The 20,569-nt window shown below is 36.4% G+C and overlaps 1 protein-coding gene across 2 annotated transcripts in view; it reads right to left on the minus strand.

Moving 5' to 3' along the window:
• Nucleotides 1-20,569, minus strand: part of LOC138701548 (scavenger receptor class B member 1-like) — a 432,218-nt gene that overhangs the window by 153,830 nt on the left and 257,819 nt on the right. Inside the window, exon 1 of one of the 2 annotated variants that reach the window (XM_069828555.1) lies at nucleotides 14,684-14,941. The exons of the other annotated variant lie outside the window; for it this stretch is intronic. Within the exon in view, the coding sequence (XP_069684656.1) occupies nucleotides 14,684-14,852 (169 nt within the window). The 5' untranslated portion in view covers nucleotides 14,853-14,941. Of the gene's footprint in view, nucleotides 1-14,683; nucleotides 14,942-20,569 lie in introns of those variants that run through there. 2 annotated transcript variants of the gene reach the window in all.

A 20,569-nucleotide genomic window follows, 5' to 3' on the forward strand; every position in this document is an offset into this window, starting at 1 on the left:
GTTATTACTGGTTTCCACGCCGGTATTCAGGAATCGAGTGCATTGACTTTCCGTTGCTATTCATACGATCATTTGTATTTGAAATTATCTTCGGTCACTTATCTATCGCATCTCTCTCTCTCTCTCTCTCTCTCTCTTGGGCATTGTTTGATTGTAAGGTACAGAGATTATTGTTAGTGCTATCGGCACAGTTTATGTGAGGCATATGTGGAATTGGTAATTTATATAGTGATCAGTCGTGTGACAGTTTGTATTGGGTAAATTCTTTGTGAAATACTGAGTTGATGTGTACGTTGAATTTGGTTAATCAGATTTTATGTTATCTGTAATTGAATGGGGCAAGTGTTATGAGTTGGCATACTGACTGGGCGTTCGTCTTGAGGTTTATATCTAGTTGGCTTTATATATTGAGAGAATTCTTCAACGACTAAATGTTTAATAAGTCAGCAACTGATTATTGAGAAATGGGTGTATCAGATTGTATTACGACTCGTAAGTATGTTCGCCCAGTGTAGTTAAAGTTTCCACCATTCAGTTATTGGTCTACTGGTTATTCAGATTAACTTGTAATATTTTCATTCACTTAATTTCATACCTATATGTTATTTCATTTATTATTCATGTATATTGTTATCCATTATTTGTTAATTATATCTGTTATACCAATTCACACTATTTATTTCTAAAAGTCTTCTACTGCACACATCCAATCACCCAATGTACCATACATCTGGCGAATAACAGCCGCTATAAGAAGTAGAGGAGAGGATGATCGTACACCTCAACCTTAACAAGAGTAATAATCTCATTGTAATGAAATATGAAAATTTACCGTTGTATTTTTGTAAATAAAAAAACTTCAACAGTACAGTCATGTTTCAACAGAATGTAGCGTAAATTCAAGAATTGGTAATGAAACTAAAAATGTAAAATATTTGTAAATAAAACATAATCTATATATTTTCATCTCCCTTGATAAGATTGAAAATGTAGTTACTATACTCCAATAAAGGCATTATGTTAATAATTATTTGATAGAATTCTATACTCAGTAACACCAGTTTCAAGATAATGTGTACATTTTTTAAAGAGGCTCTTCATATCTTTACTATTTATCTTTTACTTTAGATTCCAACATTTCTTTCAGTGCGACGAAAGGATTCTCAATTCTGTTTTCAAACAGTGGCGTCAACTTATGTAGGCCTATATTGGCTCGTGGGATCCGAGCCCACCCAATAATTTATCGTGTTATCATTATACTTATGACATTTATTTAACTTATACCTCAAATGTTTGAGCCCACCCAGTGTTTTCCAAAAGTTACAGCCACTGTTTTCTATAGTGCCAAACATATTCCGCTCTGTGGAACAGGCGTTGTCATAATCTAGTTCCAAAGTGAAACGAGTATTTTGTAACAGCAAGTATTTCGTACTAGTCAGAACAACACTGTTATTTTGGAACGTAGTATTCCAAGCAAGGAACTGTTCCAAAATAGCCGTTACGTTATTTTTCCTCACCTCTACAAAGAGCCGTACCTCGGGATATGACTATACATAAACATTGAACATTATATACGTAGCTTAAGTCTTACAGTTTTGATACAATATTGTTATAAATGTTGCTTAAATAGTAGAAGAGTTCAGTTTTATTTTATACTTTCAGAAACGTGATTTCCTAACAATAAAAAAACTGGTTTTTAATTAGAACAATGCTTACTATGCAACAGCTAGGTTTTTAAATGGCTGATTTTTTGTACGCAGATTCCATTGTCAACGTTATCACTAGATAGTTGTAGTTTGTTCGATTTCCGTCAATGATGAAAATTATTATTATTATTATTATTATTATTATTATTATTATCGTGTTAAAATCGCAAGAAGCAGGGAACGGATTTATATGGACTAAAAATATATGAAATATGTAAATATATATGTAGTTATTTTTACCAAAATATGGAATTAAATATGGATTTTTACCAAAATATGGAATTAAATATGGACTTAAAATTATAAAAAAATGACTATGTACGTTAAATATTGGTACATTTTAATCAAACTAAACAAAAATATAATGGACGTACCTTATCTTCCAATGTAGTTTCAACAAAACACAATTTTTATTGTCTGTTACCATAACAATAGGTTACAAACATTTCTTTCAAGTGCTGAAAAGTGAATCTTCTTCTATTGTCTCTGAGGATAGATTTATACTGACTAAAAGAGCGTTCGACGTCACAAGAAGTAACTGGTACATAATTCAATTTCACAATGTCTGCTGGGGATAAGTCCAAGTTAATCTTCACTGTTGATTCACCACTCATCACAGCAACAACCTTTTGTAGTTCTTCATATCCAGGGTTTTTTGAAAGTACAGTGTCCACCTTAGCTCTTACTGCATCTGCAACTTTACCTCTACCACGATTCAGTTGTTCCACAGTACTATTTATAATTTCAAAACTTTCAGATAGTGAAAGGTGCCTATTTTGGAGACTTTTGAGCGTTTTTATGATGCATGAAAATGTATGCTGAATGTGAGCTAAGTCATTCTTCACACTTATGTCACAGGTAACTGTTTTCGCAGTATCAATTGAGACTGCATCTTCAGAGTCCAATGCAAGGAGAACATTGTTAATAGAGTCTATATGTTCGGCATAATATTCAACTGCTTCTAGCCATGTACCCCATCTAGTTAAAATTGGCTTTGGTGGCAATGGAATTTCAGGGTACATTTCTTTCAACACGTTAACTCTACTGGGAGCTTTGAGAAATACTTTTTTCACTGATGAAATCAACAAATCTACTTTAGGGAAATTGTCTCTGACCATTTCTGCCACACGATGAAATGCATGCGCCACACAAGTAAAATGAGTCAATTTAGGATATACAACAGATAATGCTTGTCCAGCTTTGACCATATAAGGGGCAGCATCGCTAATAAAGAATAACACATTATCGTACATAATACCCTTTGGCCACAGGATACCCATAGCTTCGTTGAACAGTTTAACTATAGTTTTGATATTGCACTTTTCTAGAACATCACAATGTAAAAGAATTCGTTCAGAATATTGTTCACTTAACAAACCGATAACTACATTACCAACAAGTCTACCTTCTTTGTCGGGAGTCTCATCAATGGAAACCCAAATTGAACTATCTTTAATTTCATCTCTTATCTTCTGTATTGTCTCATCGTAGATGGATGGAGCATACGTCTTCCTAAGTGTTGACTCATCCGGGATTGTATGTTGAGTATATTTTTCAAGGAATTCCCTGAAGACCTTATTCTTTAGTTTGTAGAGAGGAATATCAGCAGAGATGAGAGAACGGCACAGGTCGATGTTAAACTCAGATCTTACATTCGATGTTGTTGGTTGTGTTAAAAACAATTGTCTCTGCTTGGAATTTAGTTGTTTGTTGGCCTGATGTTTACTAGTTGTAATGTGTTGTTGCACCAGGAACTTTTGTGTAGATGATACTGCACACTGACACAAATTACAAAATAATATTTTATTGTCAGTTGATAAACCATCTTCTTTAAATTCTGAAATGTAACTTGTTAGTTTTGATTTTAAATTGACTGAATGACGTACTTTTGGCATATTTACCGTCTTTATAGTATGATTTACAAAACTGAACCTATGTGTACTCTGACTGGCATTTAACTGTTGAGCTGCACAACTGAAGTCTGTTAAAAATTTTAAATTAAATTAATACAGTTTTGTAACTTACTTTCCCATTGTTGATAGGACTGCTAATTTTCAAATAACTCTGATGTTAAAGGGATTACTGAACATGTGTTTAAATCTCTATTGTTGAAATGTATTTTTAAAAGTTAATGGAATTTTGTTTTGTTTTATTGTTAAACCTAATATAATATGGACCGTTTTATATGAAATATGGAAAATATATGGAAATTAACGAAAATATGTACTAAACTCTAAAATATGGAAAAATATGGAAAATAAAAGTAGGATTTTTCAACCCTACACATTGTGAAACATAAAGATAATGCAAAATATAAATTATATTAGCTTTATAAGTAAATATGTATTTACATATAAATCCTTTCCCTGGCAAGAAGTAATCAAAATCTCCGTGTGCAGAATAAAATGATGTTGAATATTGCAAAGGCTGTCATTAAATCGTGTTCAAGTCGTCCGTTGCAAGTTATTTTACTTACTAAACAATCCATTCAATTCCGAGTACTTTTCCACGTCAGAAAATGAATAAGATAACAAGATAGCATTCTTCGTCTCTCTGACGTTGGAAATAACAACGCGATGTACAGTCCATACGTTTATTACTCTATGCTGTTATGCTACTAATTCCGGTTTCTAGACTCAGAAAGGCTGTATGATGATGTCACTCTCTAAGTCGGTAAAACTTTTACCCTGCAATTATATTTTCAAACAAGCTATTATCTAATAGTCTTCGGTTCGTGCTGAAACGTAATGAACTTTTTGTGCCTGCGCGAAATCACTAATTTAAGTAACAATTTGCAATTCTGATTTATGTTGAATTTCTTTGTGAACAAATAATCATGCACACTGACAAGAATTTTCTATTATACTTTATCAGCATGTGGCTCATTCCGAAGAATAATCAAATTTTCACGTATTTATCTTCATGAATACCATCTGTTTAAAAAAACAAACACTAACAACCATGCAAAGGCTGAATGATAGCTTCTGTAGTCACGAATGAAACGGATCCGGGTTCTTCGGCCGACACTTGTATCCCAGCCGCCACGAACACCACAAAGAGTCGATGAATGACAAAAGTAATAAACAAACGTGAAACGCTGACTCCTTCATCAAGTCGCCAATAATTTCAACAAGAAGAATAGGTTAGCCTCATTAGGCAACTAGCTCTCTAATCACAAAGCACTTGACATCAGCAATCCGTCATTCTCAACATCTACCACAGTTAATGTACAAAGGTCTGTATTAGCCTATTCACAAGAGGAAGAGTTTGGACTTCATCAATATCTGGTGATGAATATGTACAGCGAGTCAAACCTACATTACCGTTATTCTTACCGAGCTACGAGGTTGCTCCTGACGGGTCGCGCGTTCGATTTTTCAAGCCTCTTGTTTACTTCAAGCCCGCCAAAGCACACAATTTGTGAGTTTTCCCTATCAGTTATTACACTAAGCTGGAAACGTTACATTGTCAATCTCTGTTAATCATTTCCTTGAAATGTACTGAGAAATACGTAATTTTAATTGTGGTTACATACATAATACTTATTTTCCTTGTTGAAACGTACCTACTGAAGAAGTCGTACGAGTTGTGTTTACGTAAGTTTCGTATGCGTTTTCAAGAGCCTGTATAACCATTTGAACATTTTCAAAGTAAAGCTATAATGGAATGTGGTCTAGACCCTTCGACCTGTTCCAAAATTCAATTAAATTGATAAAGACATAAATAACTTAATAAAGTAGGTCTTCCCAAACATTTTGTCCCAAGTGGATTATAATTATTTATAACCTTACGGTTGTTGTGGCTGGCGTACGTTCGTCATCTCTATCTTTTTAGCATGTTCTGCATTTTTAATTTTGTTCCAATATCTTTATTTTTCTTTCGGCTAAACATCTAAAAAGAAATTCATATCGCTAGTCTGAATTTTTTTTCTTGTTGTTGTTTAGTCAACTGTCCGAAGACAGGTCTGAACCCCACAAGTGATACCAAGTAGGCACCATTTATGAGGCAACTAGGCCAGGAGATAATAGGATAGGGTGGCCAGTTCGCTTCCCCTTTCCACTGCATACATCGCCAAGTAGCTACATATTACACTAATCAGACTTGAGATGTATACAAACAATTGTTCTTCCTCTGACACACATCGTCAAGTGAGATGTACTGCCTGATAATAGATGTACATATCAGCCAGATTTTTTTTTCTTATTAGTGTCCAATTCTCAATGTCTTACAGAGAGAAGGTAACGCCATTGCTTTGTAAAATTTTATCATAATTTCTTTACAGACTTTCCTTCTGAACGTTAGACGTATACTTTCACAAAACACATTAACAGGCCCACGTTGTTTTCTATTTCATGATTATTTTCGTATATGTTACATTACAACCAAGGTATTTAAATTGTTTAAATTGTATTCACTTATTGCCTAATTCTATTTTAAATGCAATTTTAACACTCTGCTAATGGGATTCTAAAAACACAATCGTTTTTATTTCATTCACAGAAATATTCGTATTAAATCATTGGATACTTTATTAACTTCAAAACAACTACCAGTAATTAAAAGTCATTTTCATTGTGACTAATGATTACCTCATAATCAGCAAACAAAAGTGTTCTAAACTTTTCCATTGTCAAAAACAAAATAATTAATCTGTTATAACCAAATTTGTTATTATGTAATATAATGAATGGGCGGAAGAGGTCATCTTTGTAGTACTCCTTGATTTATTTCGGCCATTTTATATTCACTATTTCGAATTTTAATTTGTATCTTATTTACATGTAGGCCTAAGCGTTATACGACTTGAATAAGATGTGATGAAATTCTTCTATTAATTAATATTTCCAAATATGACGCTCGATTTATTCTAACACACGCTTTTACACAGTCTGTAAAAGCAAATTAAATTCATGACGTTCTTCATTGACTTGGTTTATAGTGTACTATACAATCTAAACATGATTTCCCTTTTATAAAACCAGTTGGACATTTGTCATCAGTATCTACTACTGATGATTTTCAATAACATAACACTCTTGCGGCTGTATTACTTGCGACTGGGGACTCCTAACCTGAATAATGAAAGTATGCCTACTCTAAATATCCGTGTTGTAACAAACATTTGAGCTATCTATAATCGACATTGTGTTAACTTATTCCGACGAGAGATGAATTCATAAACTAAGACTAAAATACGGCGTGCGATTGTATATAGCCTACAGTCGTTATTTACGGCAAGAAATAATAAATAGGCCTACTTGTGGTTTAAACTAGCGATTTATACTGCGAGAAGACTCGTGCTATTACGACGACCAATTAAAGCGAGGTCTTAATAAACAGTTTCTGAAGTAGGGCCATTCAGAGTTGATCTGTAACGACAACTAAGAAATTCGTTCAGAAATATTTGCAGTTATAAGCAGTCAGTCTTCGCTTTAGTTTGCATTTACATAGTACCCCACCCTGCCGTCTAATTTAATCGCGTAGTTTTTCCAACGATTTCACCTCCTTTTCTTCCGCCTTTCAGTGGCAGCTTGATTCTCGATGAAAAGGTAATAACTAATAACAAAACGCCCTAGATACCTGTGCGATAATCCAAATTGTAATTTACGTGTCTTTGACACTTTAAGTGTTTTTGTGCGGGATCGTGCGTATTTGCTTGGTTTCCGCACAAAACCAATCCGCGGAAAGTGTAAAGTTCCACATTCAGTATTCCCAACCTAACACACTTAACAATTTCCCTCTTCTTACCGCTTAAATGACATATTGATTTTACTGCTTTAGGCTTTTAACATATTATTTTTAGAGACGTTCACTACAGTAATAATTATAAATTGGAAACTTACCACTGCAATTTCACCTAAATTGCACTGTTAATTATTGTTTTTAAATATTTGCAAAAATTAAGTAAACTCTACAACTCCACTAAAGTTACTGCATTCGTGATGCAAGTAACATTAAGGAAGCCGTGAAAAAATCAACAAGATTCCAGATGCCGATGTTATTACTGCAATATGTTATATAAATAATATTGTTAAAATATTAAAATGAAAAATAAATCATTACATAACCTTACAGTTTGTTTTAAGTTCGCATTTATAGACTGGGGGGAAAAAAAGGCAGACGTATATCACGGCCTGCTGGAGTATAGTAAACACAGAAAACATTTTAAAGCAACAATGTTGAAGATAGATATTTTTGTTGTGCAAATTTGCCGTCATTGAACAGAAACCAAGATGGAGATTTCATTGCAACTAATTAGAAATTCCTCTTTCAGGTATGTAATAAACGATCTTCGTACAAAATAATGTACGATACACGAGCGGTATGTTTTCTTTCAATTCTCGGAAATTAAAAAAGCTCAACTACGTTTCGCTTTTTCAAACTTTTCCTCGAACATGAAAACTTCAACATACCGCTCTTGTAACGCATATTACTATTGTTATGCATCTTCGTTTATCGCATCGTCCATGATTTAACCTCAGGAAAACACAGGCCAAAAGCTTCAGTGAATTTGCTTTATTCTCAAAAAAATAATTTACAATTTTGTTAATTTTATATTGGGTAAAGTTAATATAATTTAAGCTAATTATTATTATTATTATTATTATTATTATTATTATTATTATTAAAACTGTGGTGCACGAAAAGTAATCGATCCCGCCTTATTTTGCGGCGGTTTGGGATTCGATTCCAGAGAGACTTCTATTTTGACAGAGTTTTTCCGTAGTTTTCAAAATTCCTCCAAGTGAATAACTAGGATACGACCAATTAAGGGATCCAAGTTCAGCCTCCTTCCCAATCCCATATTACCATCACTTTTTAGATAATTAACCATCTTCCGCAATTAACGTACCTTCTATCCGTGACGTAACGCCCCAAAAAATTGCCCTATAGCGAAGGTCAAGGAGAACTACGTTACTATAGTGAATTACGTAATTTACTATATTATTATTATTATTATTATCATTATTATTATTATTATTATTATTACTATTACTTACAAATGGCTTTTAAGAAACCCGAAGTTTCATTGCCGTCCTCATATAAGCCCGCTATCGGTCCCTATCCTGAGCAAGATCAATCCAGTCACTACCATCATAGACCACTCCATCAAATACATTTTTATATTATCCTCCCATCTATGTCTCGGCCTCCCCAAAGTTCTTTTTTCCTCCGGTATCCAAACTAACACTCTATATGCATTTCTGGATTCGCCATACGTGCTACATCCCCTACCCATTTCAAACGTCTGGATTTAATATTCCTAATTATGTCAGATGAAGAATACAATGCGTTCAGTTCTACGTTGTGTAATCTTCTCCACTCTCCTGTAACTTCATCCCTCTTAGCCCCAAATATTTTCCTAAGCATCTTATTCTCGAACACTCTCTACCGCTGTTCCTCTCTCAAAGTGAGAGTCCAAGTTTCACAACCATACAGAAGAACCGGTAATATAGGCGAACTGTTTTATAAATTCTAACTTTCAGTTTTTTTGAGAGCAGACTGGATGACAAAAGCTCCTCAACCGAATAATAATAGGCATTTCCTATATTTATTCTGCGTTTAATTTCCTCCCGAGTGTTATTTATATCTGTTACTGTTGCTCCAAGATATTTGAATTTTTCCACATTTTCAAAGGGTAAGTTTCCAATTTCTATATTTTCATTTCGTACTATGTTCTGGTCAAGAGACATAATCATATACTTTGTCTTTTCGGGGTATTATTATTATTATTATTATTATTATTATTATTATTATTATTAAGTTTATGTTTATAGTAACTTGGCATGCATACGTCTATAGTCTACTATTCACATAATGCTTTTGGAAATGAAGTATTCCACTACTATGGGACATGTCTGACCATCAAACGAGCGGGCCTGGGTTCAAATCCTGGTTGTGACAAGTTACTTGACTGAAGTTTTTTCCTGGTTTTCTCGCAACCCATTAAGAACAAATGCTGGGTAACTTTCGGTGCTGGACCCTGGACTCATTCCGCTGACATTATCAACTTTATCTGTCTCAAACGTTAAATAATAAGAATAATTAAAAACAAACGTCGTAAAATAAACATGTAACAAATTTAAGTATGATTTAAGATTATTCGGTCACCAACGTGATTTAAAATTTCTTTGTGTCTCATGCATCGCGATTTAAACACACACAGTCCACCGCTATGGAGTAACGCTTAGCAAGCCTGACAGTGAAAAGGGCGGGCGCGGGTAAAAATCCTGGTTGTGAGAAATTACCCGGTTGAGGTTTTTTTGCGGGGTTTTCTCTAAACCCATTAAGACAAAAGCTGGGTAATTTTCGACGCTGGACCTTGGACTCATTTTGCCGCCATTATCACTTTCATCTCATTCACACGTTAGATAATCACAAACATTGATAAATCGTCAAAAAGTACCGTAACCCACTAAAAAATAGACACACAAATATTTAAAAATAGCTATGTAGCGGCATTAAATAAGTAATTCTTCTGTTGAGTCTGTTAGCAACAATTATTTACCAGTACTGAATCAGAAAGTTTCCTGAAGACGGAGCCAGTAACAAATTTTTCACACCACTGTTAAATAAGAGAATTTCAACACCAATCACAGTAACACTATGACTTCTGTGTGAGAGATTTAACAATCTAGGGATCATTTCTAGCTTGTCACGGTCTAGCACGAAGTTCTGTAGTACATTAAATTCTGCGAGTCATAACACTGTCACGTAAAGTTAACGGATTCCAGCGTGTTTAATGAACGGTTGTCGTAATCAAGTGATAGGCCTATGAAACGTTTAAAACCGCATCTATCACTCTCTGTCACAAGACACGAGCTGTTTACTACGCGAGGAGCTTTCAACCTGCTAGTAAGAATTAACGCAAGGCCTTGCAGCTTATTTACATCGCCTCCAAGGATTCGTACCTTACCCATTATTAACTGTATTGTATGCACTACCGGGATTCCCTGCTTATGTCTTTGAGGTCACCTCTTTCAAACACCTGAGATATATTGGCTATATTTACGCATTCCCCAGCAACTGCTTAGGACCGCTTCACACGAGCGGAATGTCTGCGGAACTGCGGAAGAGCGGCAGCCGCATCATTCTTAGGCCACACGAGTGGAAGAAAGACGACGGAAGATTTTGAGGTGGTCAGTCGCCATGAATGCTAGTTACCGTGCATTACTACTGTTCTCCAACCAGGAGATTAACAGTGAAAGGAATGTGCTTACTATTGCGTCATCTATTGGAGCGAAGTAGATAGTTAATATTACCGTTATAACGTCAGTTTAAAAAACATGCGCTTTCCTGCATATGTTATTTCCTGTATGGAGGTATTAAAAGACCAGGAAATTAACAGTGATCTAATTTTGTAACTAGGGCAGTATAACTTAAATATGTGTGTATCAGTATTATCGTTTGTGCTTTGAGAGTTAGCCAATGGAGATGCGTGTACTCACGTGTGTGACCTTATGACATCTTATGACATCAACATTCATTCACAGCATTACACCGCTGCGTCTCATTCCCCTGAGACTTTCTCCTGGTTTGAGTACAATAGTGTACTTCGAACTGAAATTGTTGATAACAAGATTCAGTACATCCAACAGTGAGCAGTTTTCTTTTATTATAAGAAACTTTTTTCCCTGTTAAACGAATTGCAACAGAACGAATCAATTTCTTTTAATTACTTCAGAATGTTATTTTCCAGCTTTAATGAATTGTCTCATATTCTGAAAAATGCCTTCAGAAAGAATATGATAAAAATAGGTTGGGGTGAAATATTAAAAGGCCTTGAGGCTCCGGGCCTTGGAACTTATTAGGCTATTTACGCGGACGGAACCTGGCTCTATCAGGGGCTGAGGCAGGATGGCCCACCTATCAGCTGACGATGACGGGAAGGGCTTGGGGCTTCGACCCCGGGGGCTGATCAGGCTACTCGTCCGCGAAACGGGAGTTGGCTCTTCAGAGGGTGAGGCAGGATGGCCCAACTGTCAACATCGGATTCACGGATGTCACCGAGGCCACCAGTCGGACTTGGGCTATCATCGCATGTATAGGCACACGAAGGACCAAAACATGCCTAAGTGTATCCGGTCCAGCTATCGCAAAAGTCAAGTCAAGCCAAGATAGTCTACATGTTGTCTGGACGCTCGACTCTCAACTGCCGCGTCCGCTAGTGTGATTGATGTATAGCAAACTTGCGGTCACAGTGCGGCGTCCGTTCCGCTATGGGCGATGCGGTTGACATGCGGAGACGTTCCGCTGCCGCAGACTGTCCGTCCTGTGTGAACTGCTACATTTAAATTAGTGTGCCTTAGAAAATGTTGCGGCCGCCGCGCGGCTGCCGTTCGTGTGAACCGAGCCTAGGCGTCATTTTTATTTCTGTTTGAACACCATGAACGTTCGAGTCCTTCCGCGAGCTTGCACGATTGTCCTTAGACAATGGAATGTGTGTCTTACCATGTTTCCATTTAGTTTAGTGAAGCTAAATAATAATAATAATAATAATAATAATAATAATAATAATAATAATAATAATAATAATAATAATAATAATAATAATAATTTAGGAATATAAAATCCGTCAGTAGGTAAATTTACTTATACCCGTACTGGACGCAGTTACATGAGGACAGTTTCATCTCTAGGTGGAATAAAGTCTATTAGGCCAAGAACGTTTATTCATTGTCCTCCCTTGTCTTAAGGGAGGACGGTGAAGTGCCAAACGTATGAGAGTCGCACCGAGTAGTCTATAGTAAACATCAAGGAGAAGTATTATCAGTAATATTATTCGTGGACGTAGGCTATCAGTAAGACTGTCAGAGCATTTGTAGTAGTAGTCTATCAATAGTTTTATTCTTCTTCTTATATTATTATTATTATTATTATTACTATTATTATTATTATTATTATTAATATTAGAAGTAGTAGTGGTAATATATCAGGTTGATATTCGTTGGTCGTAAATTTTTGAAATTGTCAATACGTGTGTGTCAGAACAAGCACAAACATGAATATGAAAATTCACTCTAAGTAAAATTTATAAGCCTAGTTCTATGTTCTCTCAGATGAATGTCCAGTATTCTGATGATCAGGCTTAGGATCCGAGACAACATAAGAATGAAGTGAAGTTACAGTGCAACGGAGTACAGATGGAGTGAGGTGGCGCGTTGAGTTCTGTTTACCTGTGTGTTAGTGTATAATCCGGTTCGTAATCAAAGGTACAGTATTCTTCAGTCTCTCCCTACGAAACGAACTTAGGCCATCACAGTGCATTTTAAATTCACAGTGAACAGTTTTTTTCGAACTAGTTGCAAGTATGTACATGGTTGTTCATTGTAACGTTAACGCCTTCAACGTCGCCGAGGGATATGAAAACTTGTGAGGTATGTATCCTATTCCATTTTCCACCGTCACTAGATTATTAACAGTGAAATATAACGCAGCAAATTGACGTCGTTGTTGCCATTCACAGTATGTCTGTCTACTATGTTCAAGGAACTCTATAGTCAAGTTGTGCGTACACTGTTTGCTAAAGTGTCCCGGATCCTGAGCCTGGTGATGATCCTACGGAAGTCAGAATCCAACCAAGAATATAAAAACACTCCCTATAGGTGGAATATATCAAATTCTATGTTGTCTCAGGCGAATATCCGGTACTGTGTTGTTCCTTCAGAAGTGGAATTGTGTACTTGCTATCAGATAATAAAAGCACAAATATGGGTTCAGGTAGAAACCCCACTAAGGATGTGAAAAGTTCCGATAAAATGTAGAATAGGCCTACTGTATTATATTAGGTGTTGTGCTGATCCTACAGACAAAAGTCTCAAGATGAATATCTAGTAACAAGAAGAAAATCAGAAATTTGGTTCAGGGTAAAAAAAACCCTACCAACGATATTAATTTTGATACGTAAAACATAAAATTCTGTGTTGTCTTAAGTGGAGATGGATCCAGTGTTACGCTGATCGTACATCACGGAAGAGTCATCGTATGTTTGTTTAATATTAGGTAGAAAATAACAAACATGAATTGATGGTAAAAACCTGACAAAGGTATGAAAAATCCTATAAGAACTCGTAGAATATACTACTAGATTTCTATGCTGCTTTGGTATACGTTGTGTTTATCCTATGTTATGGATTATGGAAGTCTTGTCGTGTATCTGGGAGAAAAACATTTTATTTATTTTTTTTTATTTTATTGTGTTATTTTACGACGCTGTATCAACATCTAGGTTATTTAGCGTCTGAATGATATGAAGGTGATAATGCCGGTGAAATGAGTCGGGGGTCCAGCACCGAAAGTTACCCAGCATTTGCTCTACTGGGTTGAGGGAAAACCCCGGAAAAACCTCAACCAGGTAACTTGCCCCGACCGGGATTCGAACCCGGGCCACCTGGTTTCGCGGCCAGACGCGCTGACCGTTACTACACAGGTGTGGACGAGGAAAAATACATAAACATAGGTTGAGATGAAACTCCCGATAAAAACTATAGAATTCTGTATTGTCTCAGGTGGAGGCCCGACGCCGTGTTGACTTCACATCGCAAGAGTCCTACAGTATATCGGTCTCGCAGCAGCTTAAAAGTCGATTTGATAATTTAATAATTAATTACGTTACGGTCCTGCAAGATTATTATTATTATTATTATTATTATTATTATTATTATTATTATTATTATTATTATTATTATTATTCTCTGCTGTGGCTAAAGTGAAAAAGTATTAGCCTATGAATTCTTTGGCCCGGTTCGATCACCGACAGGAAAGCGGAGATATAATTCTCTCTCATAGGGACTGGATAAGTGTTTCTTAACTCGTGTGTGTCGTAAGTTGTCTTAAACACAGTCTCAACGTGTGTTCTGGACTCAGACTTGTTCATAGTAGAACTCCAAATAGGCAGTGAAGACTCTCGCCACTGGGTCTCTATTGTCACAACAAAAGCTCAACACGGACTCATCACTGCAAATGTTAACACTCACATCTCGGGCGAATCCGTCGCTGCTGGCCTGTCCCCGACTCTTTGAAGAATTGGTTGACGAAGACGGAGGGCCTTCTCTGGATGCGGAGGCTGCTGGAGGATTTGGATCCTGCGTTCACGGCGCTGTACCGGCCCGTGACCACACCGAACAGACTGACCCAGTCCTTCATGTCACACGTGTGTCCGCCTCAGACGGGTTGCAGAGCTTCAATAAACATGACGCGCTCCTGAGGACCCGAGTATGTTCCTCTGGTGAACCCTTTCGGAGCAGATCAACCAATGAGATGGAATTGCACCGCACCTCCCACTCCGGACGACCCGCCTGCCCCCACCCCCTCACACTCGCGGAGCGCTGAAGAAATTCCCTCGGCAGTGTGGTCAGTGCTGCTGAGGCGCGTGTCACAGGTGACTACGCACGAGCCAGTCTCCTGGCCAAGCTTATGACGTGCGAGTACGGACCGCATCTCATTTGCGTGATAGGCTACTTCTCATGCAAATAAAATTACCAAAGAGTCAAAAAATTAGTCAGTGTATTTAGTAATATTAAGCATAGAGTTCCCAGGCATCACATCAATTTTAAGTCCATTATTGTTTCTAGTTTAGGATATTAGTGATTTAGTCTCAACCATAAATTATTTATCCAACCGCGTCATAGCGTCGCGGTCCGATGCATTATACCTGAACTCGCTTTACGGAATGAGAGCTGGTTCGAGTCCTCAGTGAGAAGGAACTTTCTCATAAAATTTTGGCCAGTGTCTGGGACCGGTGCCCACCCAGCGCCGTGATGAATTTTAGAAAGTACGATAGGTAGAGAAGTCCGGTTTCGAAAACCAGCTATAACAGCTGGGGGGGGGGGGTCACCATGCTGACATGCGATAGTTCCATTCTGGTTGGATGGTCGTGCACCCCTGCTTAGAAATGTGCACGTGACGCCAGCAGCCTTGGTCCTTCGTAGGTTGTCGCGTCACACATTGTTACTAATTTTATTTGTAGATGACACAAAAGTCATTAGGCCTATCTTAAGTACCGTGAACAATACGGTCGCTTTATAAATATTTCTAGTACAGTATTAAATCTAATGAATGAATGGTTAAGTGCTAATAATAATAATAATAATAATAATAATAATAATAATAATAATAATAATAATAATGATAATGGTAATTAATAATAATAATAATGATACGTACATGCGCATGCATACATACATACATACATGTTCTGCCCATGGGCAGGTCTTTCACTGCAAAGCTAGCTTTCTCCAATCTTTCCTATTTTCTGCCTTCCTCTTAGTATCCGCATATGATCCTCGTATCTTAATATCGTCTATCATCTGATATCTTCTTCTGCCTCGAACTCTTCTTCTGTTCACCATTACTTCCAGTGCATCCTTCAGTAGGCAATTTCTTACCAGCTAGTGACCCAACCAATTCCTTTTTCTCTTAATGATCAATTTCAGCATCATTCTTCCTTTACCCACTCTTTCCAACACAACTTCATTTCTTAATCTGTCTGTCCACTTCACAGGTTCCATTCTTCTCCATATACATATTTAAAATGCTTCTATTCGTTTCATTCATTAATTTATTTTATTCCATAAATCTTATATGAGCAATGAAGCTTTAAGATGTGAAACAAGTCAAAATTTTACAATACTACAATTACAATTTTTACAAATTTTTATAGTTTTACAATTTAGTAATTTTCTACAATTTTTACAATTTTGTGCAATTTTTTACAATATTTTGGCGAGATGTAGTGAGATGAGGTGAGGTCCAAGGATTCGCCAAAATATTATTCGGCATTTGCCTTTTGGTTGGGGAAAACCTCGGAAAACCCCAACCAGGTAATCAAATCAAAGGGGTTGATGCCAAGGACTCGCCATAGACCATCCGGCTTCAGTCCCACGGCTTCACATCGTCGTAATGTCCATCTTTCTGCACCCATATAACGCCACGCCCCAAATAAAGCACATCACTAGTCTCTTCCTTAGCTATTTTTTCCAGAGGTCTGCAGAAAATCCTCCTTTTTCTATTAAAAGCTTCCATTATCATTGGCTTTTGACTTCCTGGCTGCAGGTCATATTACTGTTCCCAGGTATTTGAAGCTGTTCGCTTCGATAATAATAATAATAATATTAATAATAATAATAATAATAATAATAATAATAATAGTTTTGTGTGCGGAAAGCAACGGGAATCTACCGCATTTATATTTCCCAAGAAAAACTGAAAACATGGCATGATGAGTCTTTCCACGGTAAAAGATTATATGAATCATATGAGGAGACAAAGAGGAAGGCAGAAAATAGGAAAGATTGGAAAAAGCTGGATTTGGCCTTGGGCAGAACACTGAATGAATGAATAATAATAAGTTAATGGTTTTATTTAACCTGACAGAGTTAAGACCATAGGGCCTTCTCTAACAATCTACCAGGACTAAAACTACAATACAAGGAACATTATAACTAGCACTTAATGGTTATAAAATCAGTGCAATGAAATTTAGTACCGGTACACAAAATAATCCATTTTTACTGCAATATTATATTAAATAAAACTTATCTCAAATAATGTAGTTTCTTGGTCTATAATACTGGATTATCATATGAACTGGAATACTCCTAAACTCGGCTCTGCCTGTTATGCATTAAGATCCTTATCTTCCATTTCCAATAACATGTTTTAATTTGCATACTTTCGTTCTGTAATGAAATGTGGATTAATATTATGAGACAACTCATCTTAAACTAAAAGAATTTTTGTTTTACAAAAGATAGCTATAAGGATAACATGACAGATGTGCAGAAAAGGACATCATGCAAAAAAGGTTTTCCAAATGTAGAAGTATTCACTTTTTCTTGTAAGTATATTCTCTTCCTAATTATGTTTTATATAAAAAACCAAGCTGTATTTAGTAGATCTACTAATCAAAATATGTTGTGTGTGTGCGTCCGTACATATGTATGTATGTATGTATGTATGTATGTATGTATGTATGTATGTATGTATGTATGTATGTATGTATGTATGCATGTATGTATGCATGCATGTATGTATGTAATGTCTACCCTACCCTATGTATGTATGTATGTATGTATGTACGTATGTAATGTCTACCCTATGTATGTATGTATGTATGTACGTATGTATATATGTAATGTCTACCCTACCCACTTCACTTTAGGTGATTCGGGTTCCTCATATTGCGGATAGATGACAGGACTGTGACCCATTTTCTAGTTGCACACCACTTCGGCGGGCCACGCAGTATATAACGTGCATCTGTGGAGAGTTATGTCGGGAGGTGAGTATATTTGTGTTTGTGTAAGTGTAGTATATGGAATGAGTGATTATTAAGATGAGGAAGTGAGAAAGGGAAACTGTGTCGGCACGTAGTCTACTCCTGTCGAATAGCACCAAGGGGGCCATCAGGCTTAACGTTTCTGTCCGACGGACGAATCACTAGCAACAGTGATATGCCTTCTCTTCATATGCACTGCGGAGAGATTTGGAACTTAACCCAGGCATATTGATGCACAATCTAGTGATTAGAAATTGTGCACCGCCATCTTTCCTAGTCCGGAGGTAGAAATTTTACATGAAATTTTCTGATCCTGCCAGGAATCGCACCCGGGCCGGCTAGTCTGGAGGCAGACACGCTACCACAGTGCTAACTCAGCGAACCCCTAATCAGAATGTTCATAATTTTAATACAAGACATAAATCAGATCTACATCTACCCTCTGTTAGCATCAGCTGTTATAAAAAAGAGGTTTACTGTTCATGTGTAATAGACTTCAACGCACTGCTAATTGTCTTAAATCTTTGAAGGATCAAAAAAAACCTTAGAAAAGAATGAACAAAATTCTTGCACAGGTCTGCTCATGCCTTCTACTCATTGATGAATTGTTTATGCTTGTAAATTGAATTAATCTGCTTGTTATGTATGGTATATTTATGTGCAGTAGTCCTGTAACTTTTAACTTTAACTTGTCCCCACAGCTTCAAGCTACGATGCGGAGGTAAGATCTATAGAATACATTAAATTAATTGAAAACGAAAAAATAGCAGAATGCAATTCGTGTTGTGAGATTTATACGTCTATTCTATTCGCATTTGCAAAGATGTGAATTCTTATAAAGCGTAGAGAATTACACACTTTCAATTAGAACCGCTAGAAACGTAAAGGAAAATGTTCTACTTATGTTCAAGTTTTGAACCAAGTTCATTCACTTGCAAGTGTTCAATGGCTCCTCGGTAACTCGTTAGCTATAAGCTAACTCGAATTCGATTCCTGGCGTTGACTGTAGCAGTACTGTACAGCTCATGCATTTTGTCAAGACATTCGCGATGCGCAGTAGGGGAACAATGTTTCAGTAGAGGGGGTAGGAGTAGAAGAGAAGGCCGGGCTTGTGTCTACCGAGTTCAAGGCAAGGGCTAACCCATTCCCCTATAATTCGTAAGTAGACTCATCCCATCTCGTGCGCAGCTCTGTAGGAAGAGTGGGGGAGTGTCTGGACATAATGCGTGAGCTGTAACTTACTGTAATTGTGATGATAACCTCAGAGAATGACGGGTTTTTGTGGTCTCTTCCAATTCTATTCACAATTAAAAATTTTATTCCACAGACACTTCCATTCTTTCTCTTTTCATGTCATGTCATATAAGACTAATTCATACCGAACTGTGTACAGATATTTTTGTTTCGTAACACAATGAAAAGTTACAGTAATCTGTTACGCCAAGTTTCTGGGTGAATTGACTTTTTAATTATTGAATATGAATCAAATTCCTCTAAGAAATCATAAAAAATTGCTCTACAGAAAAGGCAGGCATCTCAACAAGATTCCGAAAATCATTTCCTCGGTATCAGGGATAATGAAAATTTCGAAATGTAGTTTTGATAACATAAAAATACTTTCTTTATCCCTCATACAAATGCAGCTAAATAGCTTACATAATTATTCAGAAAACCATTGGCAAACATCACTGGAAGGGTTGTTATCTAGAAAACTCCATAGCATAATACGAAAAAAAATTCAAACTGAAATGTCCAATACAGTATCTCAACCGTTAAGATAAAGTTGTAATTGCCAGATTACGAGTTGCACATAACAAAGTTACATGTTCTTATCCACTAAATAGAACTATTCCTGTATACTAACTGCCAAATAAGGATCTGTGTAAGTCACAATTTCTGAATACCCAATTGGCTTATATATCAACCCCAACGAGTTCAGTTCCACGTATCAATAGACGTACCAACATTTCTAAATAACCTATAATTTATTTCAAATTTTAAAAATAAATATAACTTGCAAGCACAAAGATATTTATATCTTACGTAATACAGTAACACTGTGTAAATGTGTTGTCGCGATATAACTTATTAAGTTAAGCGATATGAAATAATTAAATATTAAAAAATACTTAAAAACGCTTCACAGACTAGAATATGGCACCGAACTCCGTACGATTATGAACGTAAAGCAAGCATTTAAATTTTTAAATTTGAGTCGCCATTTTGTTAACCGTCTCTTTGGAAATTAAGAAATCAAACATATTTCCAATTTCATTTCCTTTGCTTTTGAGAAAATTTGCATTGAAATCATATATAATAGGTTTTATTTTAGATGTACACTTCGATTTAAGGTTCAAATTTTATAGACTCAACCCTTGAAATGTCATGAAAAATTGCTATTCATAGACATTTCGCTAGCCCGCGCTTCGAGCGTGCTAAACTAGCCCCAGCTATCGACTGGTTACTTGTACAGTATTCATATCAATTCATATCGCTAACACTGGTTTATGAATACGAAAAACGTCTGTTCGCTGATAATCCACCGGAAGCCCGCGCTAAGAATGTCTATGAATACGGCCCTATG

This window comes from Periplaneta americana, chromosome 6 (assembly GCF_040183065.1).
Source record: "Periplaneta americana isolate PAMFEO1 chromosome 6, P.americana_PAMFEO1_priV1, whole genome shotgun sequence".
Taxonomy (NCBI): domain Eukaryota; kingdom Metazoa; phylum Arthropoda; class Insecta; order Blattodea; family Blattidae; genus Periplaneta; species Periplaneta americana.